The sequence below is a fragment of the Chlorocebus sabaeus genome, chromosome 21, assembly GCF_047675955.1.
Source record: "Chlorocebus sabaeus isolate Y175 chromosome 21, mChlSab1.0.hap1, whole genome shotgun sequence".
Taxonomy (NCBI): domain Eukaryota; kingdom Metazoa; phylum Chordata; class Mammalia; order Primates; family Cercopithecidae; genus Chlorocebus; species Chlorocebus sabaeus.
Window position 1 is genome coordinate 30,144,364 of NC_132924.1, and position 17,014 is coordinate 30,161,377.

Genomic DNA, 17,014 nt, shown 5'->3' on the forward strand with positions numbered 1-17,014 from the left:
CCTTAGAGACCCAGTGCCTCTGGCCTTTGTATGCCATTCCCTGCATTTCCACTGGGGTGGGAGCCTCACAAACTTCCAAGGCTGGATAGGAGCAACTTGAGGACATTTGCTTCTCACCTCGGGGATGACAGCAACAGCCTCCTAGCTGGGCACTCTGCCTCGCTTTAGGCCCCCAGGGATGCTTTCTCCATAAAGCAGCCAGCATGACTTTAAAACATAAATTAGATTATATGATGACCCTGCTGAAAACCTACAGTGGCTTTCCATTACCCTTGGAAAAAGGATTCAGGTGCAAAGACTTGGCCATGGCCTAGAGTCTACCCGACCCCCTCTCAGCCTTTCCCTCCCTCCATCCCCATGCCCCACCACACTCAGCAGCACTGGCTGTCTCTACATCTGGTGGCCTGTTAACTTTCCATTGCTTCTGCTTTGAATGTTCTTTTGCAAAATTGCACTTGGCTTCCATTTCCTCACCATTCAGGTCTTACCCAAATAGCCTCCCCTTCCACAAGCACCCTGACAAATGCAGTACAGTTTCACGCCACATCTCCCTTTGCAATATTATCACACTGTCTTCTGAGGCTCTTTTCAGGATTGTAATTATTTGCTTGTTGGGTTTTGTTGTTTGTTTGTTTGTTTTCGGTCTTACTCTTCATCCTGTTGGGGGCCGCACCGGGGGTGGTGGAGAATGAAAGAACACACACAAAGACAAAGACACACAGAGAACATGGCGGCCACGCTCAGAGCCTCCGCCTCACTTTATTTATACTCCATAAACCTCAGGTCAGCAGAAAGAATGCAATGCAAAACAAACTTTCTTTTCCCACATGTAACCTTCTACTCAGTACCTTGTTTCTATATTCTTTCTTATCTACCCGCCTTCTTGGCGCCTACAGGAGTTCATTAAAAGTTCAGTTGGAGATACTGTCCTTGAGTCCTATCTATTCTCAGCATACTGTTTTCAAAGGCCCCTGCATTTCCCCCCTTTTAATTTTGTTTTGCCTCAACCCTAAAAAGGTAGCCCATATTTGTTCCTGTGTTTTCTTTTGTTTTTGGTGGCGACGGAGGGAGCATCGAATCACCAAAAGAAGTAGACCCAATCCAAGTGCCCAAAGCAATATACTTCCAGAGATTGTAGAAATCCATGTTTTTATCTGAGTCCATGGGTTAAAGGCAGCAAGGCACTGCCCCAGCTCCTGCAAGGTTACAGTTCCAGACAGCACATGTAATTGTTGTCGAAATGCTTCGGAAATGTTCTGAGTGAGCTCTTGAATGTCCAAACTAATATTTTTATGGCCAATTAATAATTTTCGGATTACAGTCCAATTTTGAGAGATGTTAAAAGGCACAGGCGTTACACAAAATTGAGTGGAATTCCAATCACATTGTAATGTTACCCGAGTACTGAGTACAGTGAGCTGATCTCCAAGCCATGTCAACGCTTGCTCCATGTTGTCCAGTCTTTGAGCAAGTTGAGAATCAATGTTTCGTTGTTGAAGCCATAACCGGTGAGATTGTTCATGCCATTGCTGCACAAATTCAGCATTTTGTATGCTTTGATGAAGAGCGAGCCCTGCTACAGCCGCAGTGGAGGCAATGGCAACAAGACTCATCACCGAGGCAATTATAAGTCCAAGGGCGCAGCGGGTTCGCTGAAGAGAAGTCCAAATATAAGTTTCAAGAGGTGATGCCCCCCACGGTCGCGTAAGATTAACAGGTAGCCAAATTTCCTTACGAGCCCTGAGGATATAAATATCCCCAGCAAAGTTGTGCCACCAAGAATGATTGAGGCAAGACAAAAATGTACACGTAGTTGTACAATTAACAATTCCCGTATTATTATCCCATATCAAATTCCCTGCTAATAATAGGTAGGGCTTATGGACACAAGCAATAATATATCGAGAGGTATTCCGATATAACTGAATATGAAAGGAATTAGTTGGGTTAGAAAGATTAAGAGACATATTCCCCACAAAAGTGCTAATGGCATCGCCTGCAGCTAACAACTTCCAAAGATGACTCTGTACTTAGGCCTCCTTCACACCATACCAAGGTTTCATTATTGTTAGCAGCAATACTTTTATTTACCCGGTGCCATTTCAAAGGTATGTGACTAAATTTTATTTGAAAATCACCATGCACACTTCAATCAGTTATTTGCATCCCATTGTATTCTAATAAAATCCGGGTTTTATTTCCCCGACATAGTTGCCACTCCAGCACCTCAATATTAGAAGAAACCTCTGGAATAGGACAAAAAGGTAAAGAACTAGGAATAGTTTCATTACTATATACAGTATGATTATAATAACAGTATTAGCAGCCACATAACTATGATTATAGCGAACAACCCAGGCTTCATACGATTTTCGGAGACAATGAGAACTATTTCCCATGCATATTGGAAGTTCTTCCACTCCAAATTGGTATGTGTTGTTTATAATTTCCGTTTCTCGTTCTATATTGTCCTTGTCTATATAGGGGGACGGCATTCAAGTAGTGTCATTGGTGAAAACCTTAATTTCCGCCTCTCCCCAGGCGACTCCCTGATACAAGGGTGGAAAGGGAATATAAGTGCAATATTCATACAAAGCCTCACTAAGGGAAATAAGTCCCCCGCTGAGGCACATCCAACAAAGGAAGAAATGCATGCTGAATCCAGTTTTCTTTTCAACAGGGTTTCAATCATCTTGTAGGAAACCACTCAGGTCCGCTCCCTGTAAGGACAAGAGCATGGCCCCGTTCCTGTTTTAGAACTTGCCCTTGAACATACTTACCTTCTTCATTAGGATACCAAATCTTTAAATTGTCAGCGGGGACTATCACCGAGGGAGGTGAGGAAAGATGGGTTACGACAGCGGAGTCTTGCAATTGTCTCCATTGATTCAAAAAATAATTAAGGTAAAAAGAACCTTCAAAATCAAAAAAATTAAGGTAGAAAGGTTAACCTTCAAAAAAATCTGGTTTTTTGGGGGGGCTCATTTCCCCCTTTTTGTTTTAATAGTTGAGTTTTTAAAGTTAAATTTGCGCGCTCAATGATGGCTTGACCTTGACTGTTGCCCGGGATCCCGGTGATATGTTGAATATTGTATTGCTGTAAGAAAACTTGTAATTTATGAGAGACATAGGCAGGGGCATTATCAGTTTTAAGTATAAAAGGAATGCCCATAATGGCAAAACAAGCTAAGAGATGTGTAATAACAGAATCAGCTTTCTCAGATGGCAACGGAGTGGCCCATTGAAAATGAGAAAAAGTATCAATAGTATGATGAACATACTTTAATCGTCCAAAAGAAGGAATATGTATAACATCCATTTGTTAAATTTGATTAACTTGAGTACCTCTCAGGTTAATTCCAGGATGGAAGGATGGAATGCTCAAAGGAGCACAGAAAGGACAAGCTCGAATAAGAGAACGAACTTATTTATGAGTTAAATAAAACCGTCGTTGAAGGCCAGAACTATTAGTGTGATGTAGAGCATGTTCTTGTTCTGCAGCCTGCAAGTGGCCAATTAGAAGTGAATCAATCTGAGTATTTCCATGAACTAATGGTCCAGGCAGTTGAGAATGAGAACGAAGATGAGTGATGAATAAAGGAGCTCGACGTTGGCTCAAAGTAGAAAATAACAAGGAAAAGAGTTTTTGAAGAGAAGAAGTAGCACAAAGAGGTAAAGTGGCCTGAGAAATATAAGAAGTAACATAAACGGCATATTGAGAATCACTAACAATATTACAACCAGTAGTAGGGAAATCAAGTAAGACCATGAGAATAGCAAACAATTCTCCCTGTTGCACCGAGGGATAAGGATAAACTGTAACTCAAGATTGATGAAGCTTCTTGCCAAGAATCAGAAGTTGCAAGAAGATAAATGATCTGACTATGAGTGAATTGAGAGATAATTAAGGAAGGATCTCCTCCCCAAAGTTGTCGACAGTGATGCCGTCCTTTGATGATCAGTTCAGCTAAACGATCAATATAAGTAGCCAAGTGTTTAGATGTTCTATTGGACAAAAAGATCCATTTTAGCGGCTGATTGGTCTGATGAATCATTCCTGTAGGAGAATGTAAAGTATGAAATAAAAAAAGGGAAAGGGGAACATCGGGAAGGATATAATGTAAATGAGCCTTTTGAAGTTGCTCTTCCACAAGCTGGAGTTCCTGTAAAGCCAAAGGAATTAAATGATGTGAGCTGTCCAAGTGACTGTCTCCTTCTAGAATAGAAAAAAGATGTTGTAACTGAATAGAGAAAAAACAATTTTTGAGATCTATGACCATTAATTTTTAACTTTGTGGGATAAGGGCAGGATTAGGAAGACCAGGCTATAAACTTTCCCTAGGTTTAATGTAAACATTTATAGTTTTAAGACAAGACAAAGACGGGAATTCCATGCAGAAATACGTGGCTTTATATTCCTCTCGGCCATTTGTTTTTTGACTTACTCTTTTAGAGTCCTAAGTATTTCTTTAAATAATGGTCACTGTTTCATATAAATAGGAGTGGTGGCTATGAGTTTAAAGGATTGTAGCCCATTTTGAACATCATATTTTTGGCAGCTGAGGAAATATGAGGAATGTTTAAAAAAGCAGCAAATTGTTGTGAAAGACCTTGTTCCCAAAAATTAATATTGATAGGAACAATATAAAAATAAAAAAAAAAAAACACTTGACCTTGTTAACCTTTAGGACCGACACAGGTTAAATGTTCTACGTCTTGATAAACCACAGAAGCAGCACCCAAGCCAGTGAGTATAACTGCAACTTGTCTTTTTTCCTATTGTATAGGCCTCTAATTTAAACAAATAATAGACATATTTACCACCGTATCAATTAACTCTTTAAAAACTATTTCATTAATGTGCAATGAACATAAGGGCTTTTGATTAGAAACTAAAGTTTCCCAAAAAACAGTTTTTTCTGTGCTACCAAACCCTCCCTATTGAGAATACGTTCCCCTGCCTCTAGGCATATAAATTGTGAGACTTGAACCATAATAAGACTTTCATTAGTAACATCATGTCCTTTTGGCAAAGGGCCACACTCTCTAATAGCTAATTTATATACTCCTCTATTAGGAGACAAAGTATAAGGCTGAGTAATAACTAAGTCAGCAGCGGCGCTCTGCTTAGTTGCCACATAAAGCTGAGAAACTGGGGTAAGGTGTGGGATCCTTAAGGAGGACCTGAATTTATTCCTTGATGTTGTAGGCCATTGCTCACTGGGTATTGTATGCAGATTTAGTCAATAACAAATATTTGTAAACAAATAAGGTGATTACAGGTACAGAAATTCAGTTCGTAGCTTACTATTCAATAGAGTATCTGCTTTGTAAAAGATGGTGGACCACAAAATACTCAACGGATTTTGGTTTTCAAAACACAGTGATGCTATCCAAGGCTAAATGGATTCTTGAAATTGGGATTGGATCTGGTGCTGAGATACAACTTTTACTTAGTTATTGATTTTTCTTTCCTCCGATTATTCCAAGGAGGGTGACTACCATTTTTGTACTTTATAGAGCAGTCTAGAGGAAAGGGTTAAGCATGTAAGCTCTGGGGACAGAAAGTCATATTTTCAAAATATAATAGCTATATGACCTTGGATACATTTATAAAACTGTCTTAACTCTGTTTTCCTGTCTACAAAATGGTAATAATTATAAAATTTGTCAGTCTTAAAGGGATGTTGGAAGAACTAAATGCAAGTGAAGATTTTTTCACAGTAGTAGACACATAGTAAGTACTCAGTATACTATGGCTATTATTACTGTTATTATTGTTAATATTACGTCTATTAATTTTAGCTCTTTAATGTAACAAGTGCAAAACCATAATCTCACATCCTTCAGAGTCATGCTGATCTTGTATTTTTTGGTCCTTTGACTAGTTTAGTGATTTATTACAAGAAACCTAGTTAGTTTGTGCATTCTTTTCCTTTCTTATATTTCTCATTTGTAAAGACTGATAAGCCAATTACACTTTCAGACCTGGTGACATAAATTGTTGGGGCCCCAAGCCTGTGGACCCCGGCTCCCATTTCCCAGGAGAGGAGACAGTAAATTTCCACTTTTATCAGTTTTGAAATGACATTTATTTGTCCAATGTCGACCTTTACCACAACATTTGTACACCTCTGAAGGCAGCTTTCTGCCTTGAGGGATAAAAGTGTTCAATTTTTATGACATTCTTTTTTGAAATGTCTAGGTTTACCACACTGGAAGCAAACACCTTGCTTGTTATTTCCTTTTAAGGCTTTAGACAAAGCTCCAGCAAATAATTGAGCATTATAAATAGCCCCTCCAACACTAACACAAGTTTTAATATATTTGTCTAAATTGGCCCCATTGGCCTTTAATGATTTTAACAATTTTTGATAGTCAGCATAAGCATTTTTAAAAGACAACGTTTGTAACAAAATTTTTGAAGCAAGGTCAGCACCCACAATTTTCAAGACAGCATCCTGAAGACGGGCTACGAAATCTGAATATTGTTCATTTGTGCCCCGTAAAATCTTCACAGAGGAAAGGGAAGATTTTCCTGTTATCTCTACCTTATTTTAGGCCCTTAAAAACAAAGTCTTGATTTGAGTAAGGGCAACATCTTCTAGACCAGCCTGAGCACTAAGAGTAGCATATTGGCCCGTGCCTGTGAGTTGTTCCTCAGTGGCTCCTGGGGGATCACACATAACATTTTTTCTAGCCTGTACATGCGCCTTGTTCATTTACCAGCTGTGCAATTGTAACCACTGAGAACGATCAAGAAAAGCCTTCCCCAAAGTCTTCCAGTCTATAGAAATTATCAAATTTTCTGATGAAAAAATATCAAGAAGACCAAGGATAGGGATTCATAGTTAGAAATGGCAGCTTTCATTTCTTTTTAAAAATTTAATTTGTAAGGCATTAAATTGGACATTATTGCCACCATTTGAAAACTAAGCATTAGGAGCAAAAGAAGCACAAATAATTGGAAACAGATCCAGCTCCTTAAAATTTTTTTTTTTTTTTTTTTTTTTTAATCTTTTCCTTTTCTCCCTCCCCCAATGGCGGGCAAGGCACTGAGAAAACTTTGCCAAACAAAGGTAAAGATAAGGAAGCCCGGGGGTTGGAGGCACTGGAAAATTCTCTTTTAACAGGGCGGAAGGAAAAGAAACAGGGAAAGCTCACAAAGGTGAATTAGAAGAATGTATCTGTAATATTTGTTGAAGCATTTCCATAATACACTGCATGTCAGAATTTCCCTTAAAAGAAGGAAGAGCTGGCTTTTTCTCTTCTCCCCCTTTTGCTACCCTGGCACAAATGGGCTCCATTTCAGATTTATTTTATTTTATTTTATTTTATTTTTCCAAATCCTCAGATACCTTTCCTCCTGTGGCTACATTACCACACTCCGAATCAGTCTCAAGTAACTCTAATGTCTGAGTGATAGAGTTACACAAGGTCTACAATTTTAGAGGCATAATATCCCCTAACTGGAGAGCTCTAAGCAAAGCTTTTACTACCTGTAACCATTTTTTCCGATTCAGCTGCACTTTAGTCTGATACTGAAACCAGTAACAATGTTATTCAACATGGGCAAACAATCGCTTCAAAGTCTTTTTCTTTCACTTCTACTCCCATAGACAGCAACAGTCCTTGAAACAGCCATAAATATTCTGAGGCCAGAGAGATGGAATTCCCACAATGAAAGCTTAAGAAGGTTCCCCTTAACAATATCTGAGCCTTACCCGCTCCTAGGGGGTTCCCCTTCTTGTTCTCCCCTACTCACCCGTGCTGACCCTGCTCGCTGCGCCACTTGTTGGGGGCCGCACCGGGGGTGGTGGAGAATGAAAGAACACACACAAAGACAAAGACACACAGAGAACATGGCGGCCGCGCTCAGAGCCTCCGCCTCACTTTATTTATACTCCATAAACCTCAGGTCAGCAGAAAGAATGCAATGCAAAACAAACTTTCTTTTCCCACATGTAACCTTCTACTCAGTACCTTGTTTCTATATTCTTTCTTATCTACCCGCCTTCTTGGCGCCTACAGGAGTTCATTAAAAGTTCAGTTGGAGATACTGTCCTTGAGTCCTATCTATTCTCAGCATACTGTTTTCAAAGGCCCCTGCATCATCCAACTCTTTCTGAGTAGAAAGTCCATTTGTCTTATTTATGACTGTCTCCAGCACTAGAAAAGTGGTCTGCACACAGTAGGTGCTTCATCGGTACTCCCACCGGCTGCCTTACTGGAGGGTTTTGGACAGTCTGGTAACTCTGAGGCCTGGATCCTCCTTCCTTCTTCTGTTGTTACTTCCTCAACCAGGGCTGTCTGAACATTAATCTAAATGGGGCTCCCTTCTGTGTTGTCTTTCATAAAACCTTGTTATTTCCTTCAGAGTTTTTAATAATAAATGTATGTACATGTTATATTCTGTGAAAGGAAAATAAACCTCAGGACCCCAAAATTATGAAGTAAAAGGGAAAAGTCAAGCTGGGAGCTGCATCAGGCAACCTGCCTCCCATTTCATTTCTAAATGAGATAGCTACAAAGATTTTTTAAAAAGCTACATACCTCCCTCACAATTTGCCCACTGGGAAATTCCTTGTGGGCCCTAAAATCTTTAGTCTAAAACAGTTCTGTTGAATTTTAACCTGACAAAGTACACTGATAGCTTCTCTTCACAAGTGCAGGACAAAGAATAGGACTCAAAGCCATCCCTCTGCTCCCCCGAGACAAATGCATATCTGATTGCTTCCCCTGCCCTATGTTTATTTTACCTTCTGTAAAATCGCAGATCCTCTGAGCTAGATGAATGCATAAGTGACTGTTCCTCTTCCCCCTCTCGCATAGAGAAAAGTTGATCAGACCCAAAAGAAGGCGACTGTTTGTCTCTTATGTACCCACACCTTTTAAAAATGTCTTCCTCTTTCCCCATTAGCCGCTCTTTCCCTGCTAAATGCTGAAGTCCTCAAAATCATCTTTGGAGAAAGGCACAGACCTGTCTTCTGGGTGTATATCCTTAACCTTGGCAAAATAAACGTCTACATTGACTAAGGTCTATCTCAGATACTTTTTATTTGCAATTCTATCTCCCCCACCACACTGTAAATTCCAGCAGGGCAGAGACCGTATACTACTTAGTCACTGCTGCATACTCTGTGCCAGGCACAGACTAGGTGATCAGTTATTCTATATTGAATGAATATTAAAGTATTCTAAACTCCTCTTGGGTTTAACCATAGGGTAGAATATGAAAGCTATAGCTGACAATGCGTTGGCAGACCCTTCTCCCTGGGGAAAATTGAAATGTCCTTGCTACATCTGTTCTGGACCTTTACATTTTGTATGAAGGTTATCAAACCTGCTCTGATCTAGAGGAAGACATCTGTATCCTTTTCTCCAACAGGACAATTTGACAAAGGGGTTGGACCTAACTTTGCACAAGCTGATGATGAAGGAGACATCCTGGTGCTGTTCTCCAAGGTGGGTGGAGTGAAGGCAGCCAACTGGGTCCCACCTGAACAGGGAGCCTGCTGGCCATCACTGAGAGGAAAGACAGTCAGTCCTTGGGACCATGCCTGGGTGAATTTTAGAAGATGAAGTCTGGCCATTGCTTTCTTCTATCCAGTTATATTGATGCAGATTTGAGTAGTGTTCAGGTGGCTCTGCTGTGAGAACCTCCAGCTGCTAAAAGGAAAACAAGAGGGAAAAGAGTAAACAGCACATCCCATTGGCACCAAACAGCTTACTTAAACTTGTGAGCTAGGCATTATGAGGTGGTCAATTCTCTAGAATGGGCTCTTCGAGCCAGCAGCAGATTCTGATAGTGACTTAGCTTATATTGGCCCCAAAGATGAGCTTCACTTGCCTGTGATTCTTATTCTTATTTGGAAAATGGGCTAATAAGACTTCTGTATGATGCACAGGGCAGGGGGAAGATTGGCACGACAGGTGAATGGAATTCTGATGCAGAATCACCATCAGCTGGCTGTGGACCCTTGAGCAAACCAAAGTACTTCTCTGTATACTTAAAATGAAGGCGTTGGCATGTAAACCTAGATTCTGAAATGATTGCACAATCGGGTTTCTCATTTAAGGCACCTCTCCTGTGGTAGGCTGGATACAGTCAAACTCCACACCCCATCACCCATACCAGTAAAATCCCTTCTCTGATTTGCTGAGCCCGGTCTCCTAACTGAAATTCCAACTCTGCCACCTGCTGCCTCAGGGCCTCACGTAATGTTTGCAGTTGCTCGGCCTCCTTCCTGCAAGTAAATAATAGAAAACAACCAAATTTAACAATTCTTCCCAGGTGCACTCTTCCATTATCTCCTCATAATATAGGTTCTTCCTTTGCAGTTTCTTAAAAGAGAATGTCATCTTTATTTGTGTCCATTGCAGACATAACTAAGGTTGTCTTCTTTAAAAAAAAAATAAACTCTATTGCAGTATAACATAGTTCTCTTGTTTTAAAAGCACAATTTAATAATTTTTAATAAATTTACCAAACTGTGTAATCATCGCCACTATCCAGTTTTAAAACACTTCTCTTTCCCCAAGAAGAACCTGTATGCCCCTCCCTTTACAGTTAAACCCGATTTCCATCCCCAGCCCCAGGCAATGAATGACGAATCTACTTTTGGGACGTGTTTTCAATCTATGTGAAAATAATGCAGATTTTCAAAACTCTTATAACTCCTCACATTTGCATTTGCACGAGCCCCATCCCATTGATTAAAGACATCCTGCTGGCAATGTCCCTGACTGCCTGCCTTTTGACCTTCTCAATAGCCCTTGACTTAAAGAATAAGTATTGCTATCTAGCAAATGGCTCTCACAGACTCCCACAGAGAAAGCAAGAACAAGACCATGAAAGCAAAGGAAAAGCTGGCCGGTTTCTCATTAGCTCTGCTCCAGGGTGCTCATCTGTCCTGCCCTGATTACCTTCCTTGCTCCAGGTGTGTGGGCTGGTACTTACTTTTATGGCTCCCTTAGGTAATTACCTTTCCTCCTCTGACATGTCCCTGGAAAAGAGGGCCTGCTGTCCCATAAGGTGCTGTTCAATTTCCTCTAAATACTCCCGGAAACTCTGGCATATCGTCTTCATGGCTTCCATCTCATGGACTGTGCACTGAGAACAATGAGAAAGAACTGAGAAGAAAGTCCTTTCCGATCTTCTGCAAGAGCTCACCATAGTGGAGACTGTCTTCCCATTTGAGCTCACTTTTTTTGCAAACAGGCCCTACTGCTAATTTAAGGGGAAGGGAATAGGAAAAGCCCAATATTTGGGTTCACAAAACAACTAGTGACAGTGCTCATCTGGGACAGAAGGGCAGCTGTTGTTGGGTGGCCTTTGGGTGACAATCGTTATGTCCCAGAGGCTGGAAGGCATTCTGGAGGCCTAGGTGATGTAGGGATGCAAGGATGTAGGTAGAAGAGAGGAGGGGAAGGGCCAGCATAAGGGTTTGTGAGAAGTTGAGTCTGTTTAATCTTGTTTAACTTTGGTGCTGGCTACTGCCTCACTCTGAGTATCAATAACATTGAACACATCTGTTCAGCTGGTATGTGTTTGATTAAAGAAAATCTGCTTAGAATAATTTTTATTAGTCTTAGTCCTGCTTAGTCACAGTCCTGGATGTTGGAATCTGCAGGATCAGCTTCATCCACCGAACAAGCCCACCCTGAGGAAGGCAGGCAAAGGTTGGGCATCCTGTCATCTCCAGGAGGATCAGCTTCATCCACCGAACAAGCCCACCCTGAGGAAGGCAGGCAAAGGTTGGGCATCCTGTCATCTCCAGGAGTTGGAGTCTAGAATTGAACTCCGTCTACCCTTTTAATCCTTCCCATTGCTGCCGATGTAGTCATCCTTTAAATCTGACTTTCTCTCTCAGGCTGTGCTTTTGCCTTGGTTTTCTAATTTAAATATATTCCTGCAGCCCCTGAGAACTTCGGAACTCTCCACTAACAGACTTGACCACCCTCCAGTCTGGCTCCAGCAGACCAGGGCTGTGTCCCTGGGATGACTTCAGCCTCCCCATTCCCCATGAAAAAGGCTGTCTGAGAAATCTGAAGGCTGCCAGGAAAATTTACTGTTTGCTTTTGCCAACTCCTGACATAGGCCCTTTCTGAGAGAATTTATTAAAAGTTGATTATAATTGTAAATATGTATTTCTTACAACTCACAAGCATCTCTCTCAAGGACCTGAGAGCTATTCCTTTGAAATGTAATCATCTGGAAGGTTTGGGCCTCTGTCCCCAGTCTCTTGGAGGGCAGAATCCTAACTTCAGTTACTGCTGGTTCACAAACACAGCTGGTCTAATGGCATTGACATGGACCAATTCTTTGTGATTTTTCACTTTTCTGGCTCTACTGAGTCCCTGCTCTCCACCCTCCCTTATTCTCTCTTTAGAATACCCAAATCACCTCTGCACAAATTGAAGTGCAGCTCAGCTCTTTCCCCTACTGTCAGTAGTTACTGAACACAATCTGTTTTCATGGCTTTAACTAAAGCTATTTACCTTTGGCACCTCCAAGCCCAGTCCATTTGCTGGCACTCTGATGACTTGCTGAGTTCTTACCAGCTATCCACTTTGTTTTGCATCCTGGGTTGGATCATGCTTTGAAATCCATGACCCAGAACTCCAGGGCCACTAACCATCTGAATTTGAGTAATATTAATGCTTGTTGGGCCCTAAAGCCATCTCTGTCTGACCCACAGGCTTGGACCCCTTCCTAAAATCAGCTCAGCAGAGGCTGCTAGTTGACTACTCACAATCTTTCCCTTTATTCTTGTTAACAAGAATACTTTAGAGGCAGCCATGTGTCTAGCTAAAAAAATATGTATTTCCCAGCACTCCTTGCAGAGACAATGGCCAATGAGATGGGAACAGAGAACATGCTGTGGGGCTTCTGTGATGTTCTTTAAAGGAAACTGATTTTGCATCCTGGCTCTTTTTAACCTTCTCTTCTTCCTCCTTCCATGGAGACCAACCTTACAGCTAGGTGGACTCCTCTAGCCCTGTTTCTAGGAAGTCCCAGATTTCTTACCTTTCCTCTCTAAACCACATGGCCAACGTCCTGGCAGCCTGATGGCTATTTTTTACCAGAATTGTCATAATGAAAATACTTTCCTAAGAGTAATGTTTTTATATTGAAAACTCTCCATATTTTGTTTTGGGAGTTTGGTTTTGATTCTATCCTCTAATTTTTATACTGAATAACATATTTTGCATAGTAAAGCTCCCCAATTACTCTTGCATCAATGTGAGTGAATTTGAACCAGTTAGGGGATCTCTGAAGCGATACTGATGTTGGCAGGAATGCTAGATTATGGCTCTTAAGACCAGAAAAGATCTTGGAGACCACGAAGGGCATCTGTTATAGATACATGTTCTGACATAGAATGGCTAGTTAACTTGTCTGTGGTCAAAAAGTAGCACTTAGATTTCAAACCCAAGTCTCTTGGTTCATTTCTTTTCTTCTAAGATCTGAGTCACAGCAGGGACCACAGTATAGTTGAACACAAGGATAAGTTGCTTGTTCCTTAGCGGCAGGCTGTTTGAGTGGTTCTAGTAGCTTCCTATCAGGTAACCAAGACTTCCCAACTGGTTCAAACTCACTTCAAAGTTCTAGGGACAGTGACGCCAGGGTCATGGAAGTGTGGTGCTCAAATAGGCTGAACATCATAAACACTGAATTTTACGCTCATCTAGTTATTTTGGGGCAGCCTTTTGTGATTGAAAGGCGTAAGATTGGGGTGCTTGGGTTTGGGAATAACTGATGGAGTGTTTGTTCTCTGAGAAGGGAGGGATGCGGAAGATTCTGAAACGGTGCCATCTTCTGGTCATTTGGAAATATCGAAAAAAACATTTTAGCCCTAGAATAAGTATAGAAATGATTTCATAATAAAGAAAACTGTAGGTAAGAAAAATAAATAAATAAAACTCCTCAAAAACAGAATGTTTTGAATGTTTCCTCCCCCTCCTCCTCCTCCTCCTCTTCCTCCTCCTCCTCCTTCTTCTTCTTTCTTCTTTTTCTTACAATATAAAGGCTTGATTATAACCTAAATGCCAAATGCAAGTTCTGCTCTACTGACCCAAACCCATTGAAACAAACTTTAACTTCAATGGTAAGAGCACCATCACCAAAAGACAATGAATTTTCACTTCCAATATGCTCATATTACTTTTCCTTATTTGTATACCTTTATTTTTCTCTAAAACTAAACCATAAACATATGGAAGTACTTCTAAAATTCAGAAATCTTTTTTCTGATAGATCTCATTTTATTTTCTGGAATTTTTTTTGAATTAACACTTTTTAAAATTAACAAATTATCCTGAAGAATTTACCTATATATAACAATTTAGTTATACCAAAAAACCATTTTTTTAAATTAACAAATTATTGCAAAGAACTCACTTATATATGAAAATTTAATTATATCAACATCAACAAATCATTACCCTAGAAAACCCAAAGAGGCCAGAAAAATGGCATTTATCAATTAGTCAAATGTTTCTCTGCAGTGTTATATATTGCTATTGCTATATTAGGGGGGTAAGATAAGGATGTTTTTGAGTCTTCAAGTCCTTTACGTAAAATTGCTCTTAGTTTCAACATCTGCTCAGAACTCCCATTGTTGTCTTCTTCATTCTTTTTTTTTTTTTTTTTTCTTTGGAGAAGGAGACTCACTCTGTTGCCCAGGCTGGAGTGCAGTGGCATGATCTTGCCTCACTGCAGCCTCTGCCTCATGGGTTCAAGTAATTCTCTTGCCTCAGCCTTCTGAGTAGCTGGGATTATAGGCACACACCACCACACCCAGCTATTTTTGTGTGTGTGTGTGTATTTTTAATGGAGATGGTGTTTGCCATGTTGACTAGGCTGTTCTTGAAGTCCTAACCTCGGGTGATCCACCCACCTCAGTCCCCCAAAGTGTTGGGATTACAGGTGTGAGCCAACATGCCTGGCCTCCCATTGTCTTCTAAGAGATGTCCATCTCTGCTTATAATCTTCACTTGGTTCAAGAGCTATTTCCTGTTAATATTTTCATAAATAAATTTTCTAGCCATGTCTAGCACTTGGCATCTAATTTAAAGCCAATTTTCTTCGGAACATTTTTCAGGCCTTACAAACCCAGGCTCACTCATAGTAGATGCTGCTGCATGCAATATCTTGTTCTCTTTGTGCTTTAAATGTCTTTAAGTGGTCTCCTCTTATGGAGGAATGCAATCCCCTATTTCTACTTGCTTTCCAGCACATGTGTCTGTGCACATATGGATGCCTGCATAGAAGTATAAATGTGCACACGTATACGCATGTATGTTTGAATTGTTTCCTTTGAGTGTATTTTTCTGTTTCTTTGGATGTAAATAAAGGGAAATTTATTGTCATCTGGTAAAACCTTATATAGCATCCATTTCAGCAGGTGTATGATGCCAAATCAACTGGATATAAAAGTACCTTTTTTTGTATAATTGCAAATTCTAAGAGGAAAGAAGGTGAACGCAATAGGAGACAAGGCATTAGAAGCCTTTGGATGGTGGCCCTCACACCCATTCAAACTCCTACTTGTTTAAAATCTACCCACGTCTGAGGATAGTTACTGAGCATAATGGGCCACAAAACCTCCCTGTTTTCTGCAGAAGTGTTGATATGCCAAAGTGTCAAATCAGGAGGAACATCTATTTCCAGCTGCCAAATCTCTCCACACAGCTGGGGCTACTTACACCCAAAGCCCTCTTTTGACACTAGGCAGGAGGAATAAGAAGACCTGGGTCCACACTTGGTCACCCTGGAGCTGGCCCAAGTTTAATCTTCTGCTCCTATTCTAAATAATGTCCTTACCATGATGAATCTGGCTGTAGCTTCCTGTGCCTGTTTCCCCAGGGCCACCTCTTACTCTTTCCAGCCTACCTTCCTCTGAGAAGCTGCAATCCTTCTACCTGCGAATCTGCTCAGAGGTGCTAGATGCCCACTCGCACTTTCAATCCCCAGAACCGTGCTTCTGCAAATTCATCAGGACACCCCCAATACCTCACAGACTCTCAAACCTTTTACACTAATGGTCTTACTGGGCTGTGCTACTGACCAGTCATGGTCTCTGGATGCTGTGGTTTGCCTGATAGATTACACACCCTCTGGCACCTGTAGTCAGAACCACTTTTGAGCCACTCTCAACCCTGGTACCTCTTTTATTTGCACTGATTTGTCCCAGGCACCCCAGCTATATGAAAGAACCTCATTAGGTAGGTCGTGTTTTCAGTTTGTGTCATGGGAGGCTGTGTTAGCCATTTTTCTTTTTTCAAGATATAGCTTTTATTGTTCAAGATACAGCTGTTGCCATAGATACCTAATTATAATACTAAGGAATAAATTAAGTGATAGTACATCCCAAAGACAATTTGATGCAATAGATGTCTCACTTCTTAGTCTATGAATATATGTTTGTTATTTGTCTTCTGAACACAATCAATAAATTATTTATATTGTTTTTAAGAGTGGTGATGTAAACAAAATTTAGATAATATCTTATTGTGGAATAAACATCTATAGCATTTACACTAAAAGAATGAAATTGGATATGTCTAGAAGAACCATTTCTTCTGGAGTTTTGAACACAATTTTGTTATTTTTAACAAAATATAAAACTAAATATGACTTAAAATCTTTGTAATGCTTGTCTTAAATGTAAATTAGAAAAATAATCTTTCTTCAGGATATGCATTCCTATGTTAGACCAACAACTAGTCTTTCTTTGTGGAAACTGGAGTACCTAATTCTAGGATTTAATATTTTTCCCCATATGGCCTCTCAAAATGTCACCTTCTCCAGCTATCTTTCATCCTAACATTTTTCCCTTACAAACTATGTGATCGAGTAAATGTTTATTCTCTTAGAGCTCAGTTTTACAGCCTTGACACTATTGACATTTTGGGCCAAAGAATTCATTGTTGTGGTGGCTGTTCTGTGTATTTTAGGATGTTTTTCAGCATTCCTGGCCTCTACCCGCTCGTTGCCAGTTGCAACCAC

The 17,014-nt window shown here is 40.5% G+C and overlaps 1 protein-coding gene across 1 annotated transcript in view; it reads right to left on the reverse strand.

Annotated features, from left to right (window-relative positions):
• Window positions 1-6,960: 6,960 nt before the first annotated feature.
• Window positions 6,961-17,014, reverse strand: part of ITPRID1 (ITPR interacting domain containing 1) — a 92,618-nt gene continuing 82,564 nt past the window's right edge. The window contains 4 exon segments of the mRNA XM_073008996.1: window positions 6,961-9,542; window positions 9,544-9,669; window positions 10,136-10,247; window positions 10,986-11,113. Of these exon segments, the coding sequence (XP_072865097.1) occupies window positions 9,354-9,542; window positions 9,544-9,669; window positions 10,136-10,247; window positions 10,986-11,113 (555 nt within the window). The 3' untranslated portion in view covers window positions 6,961-9,353.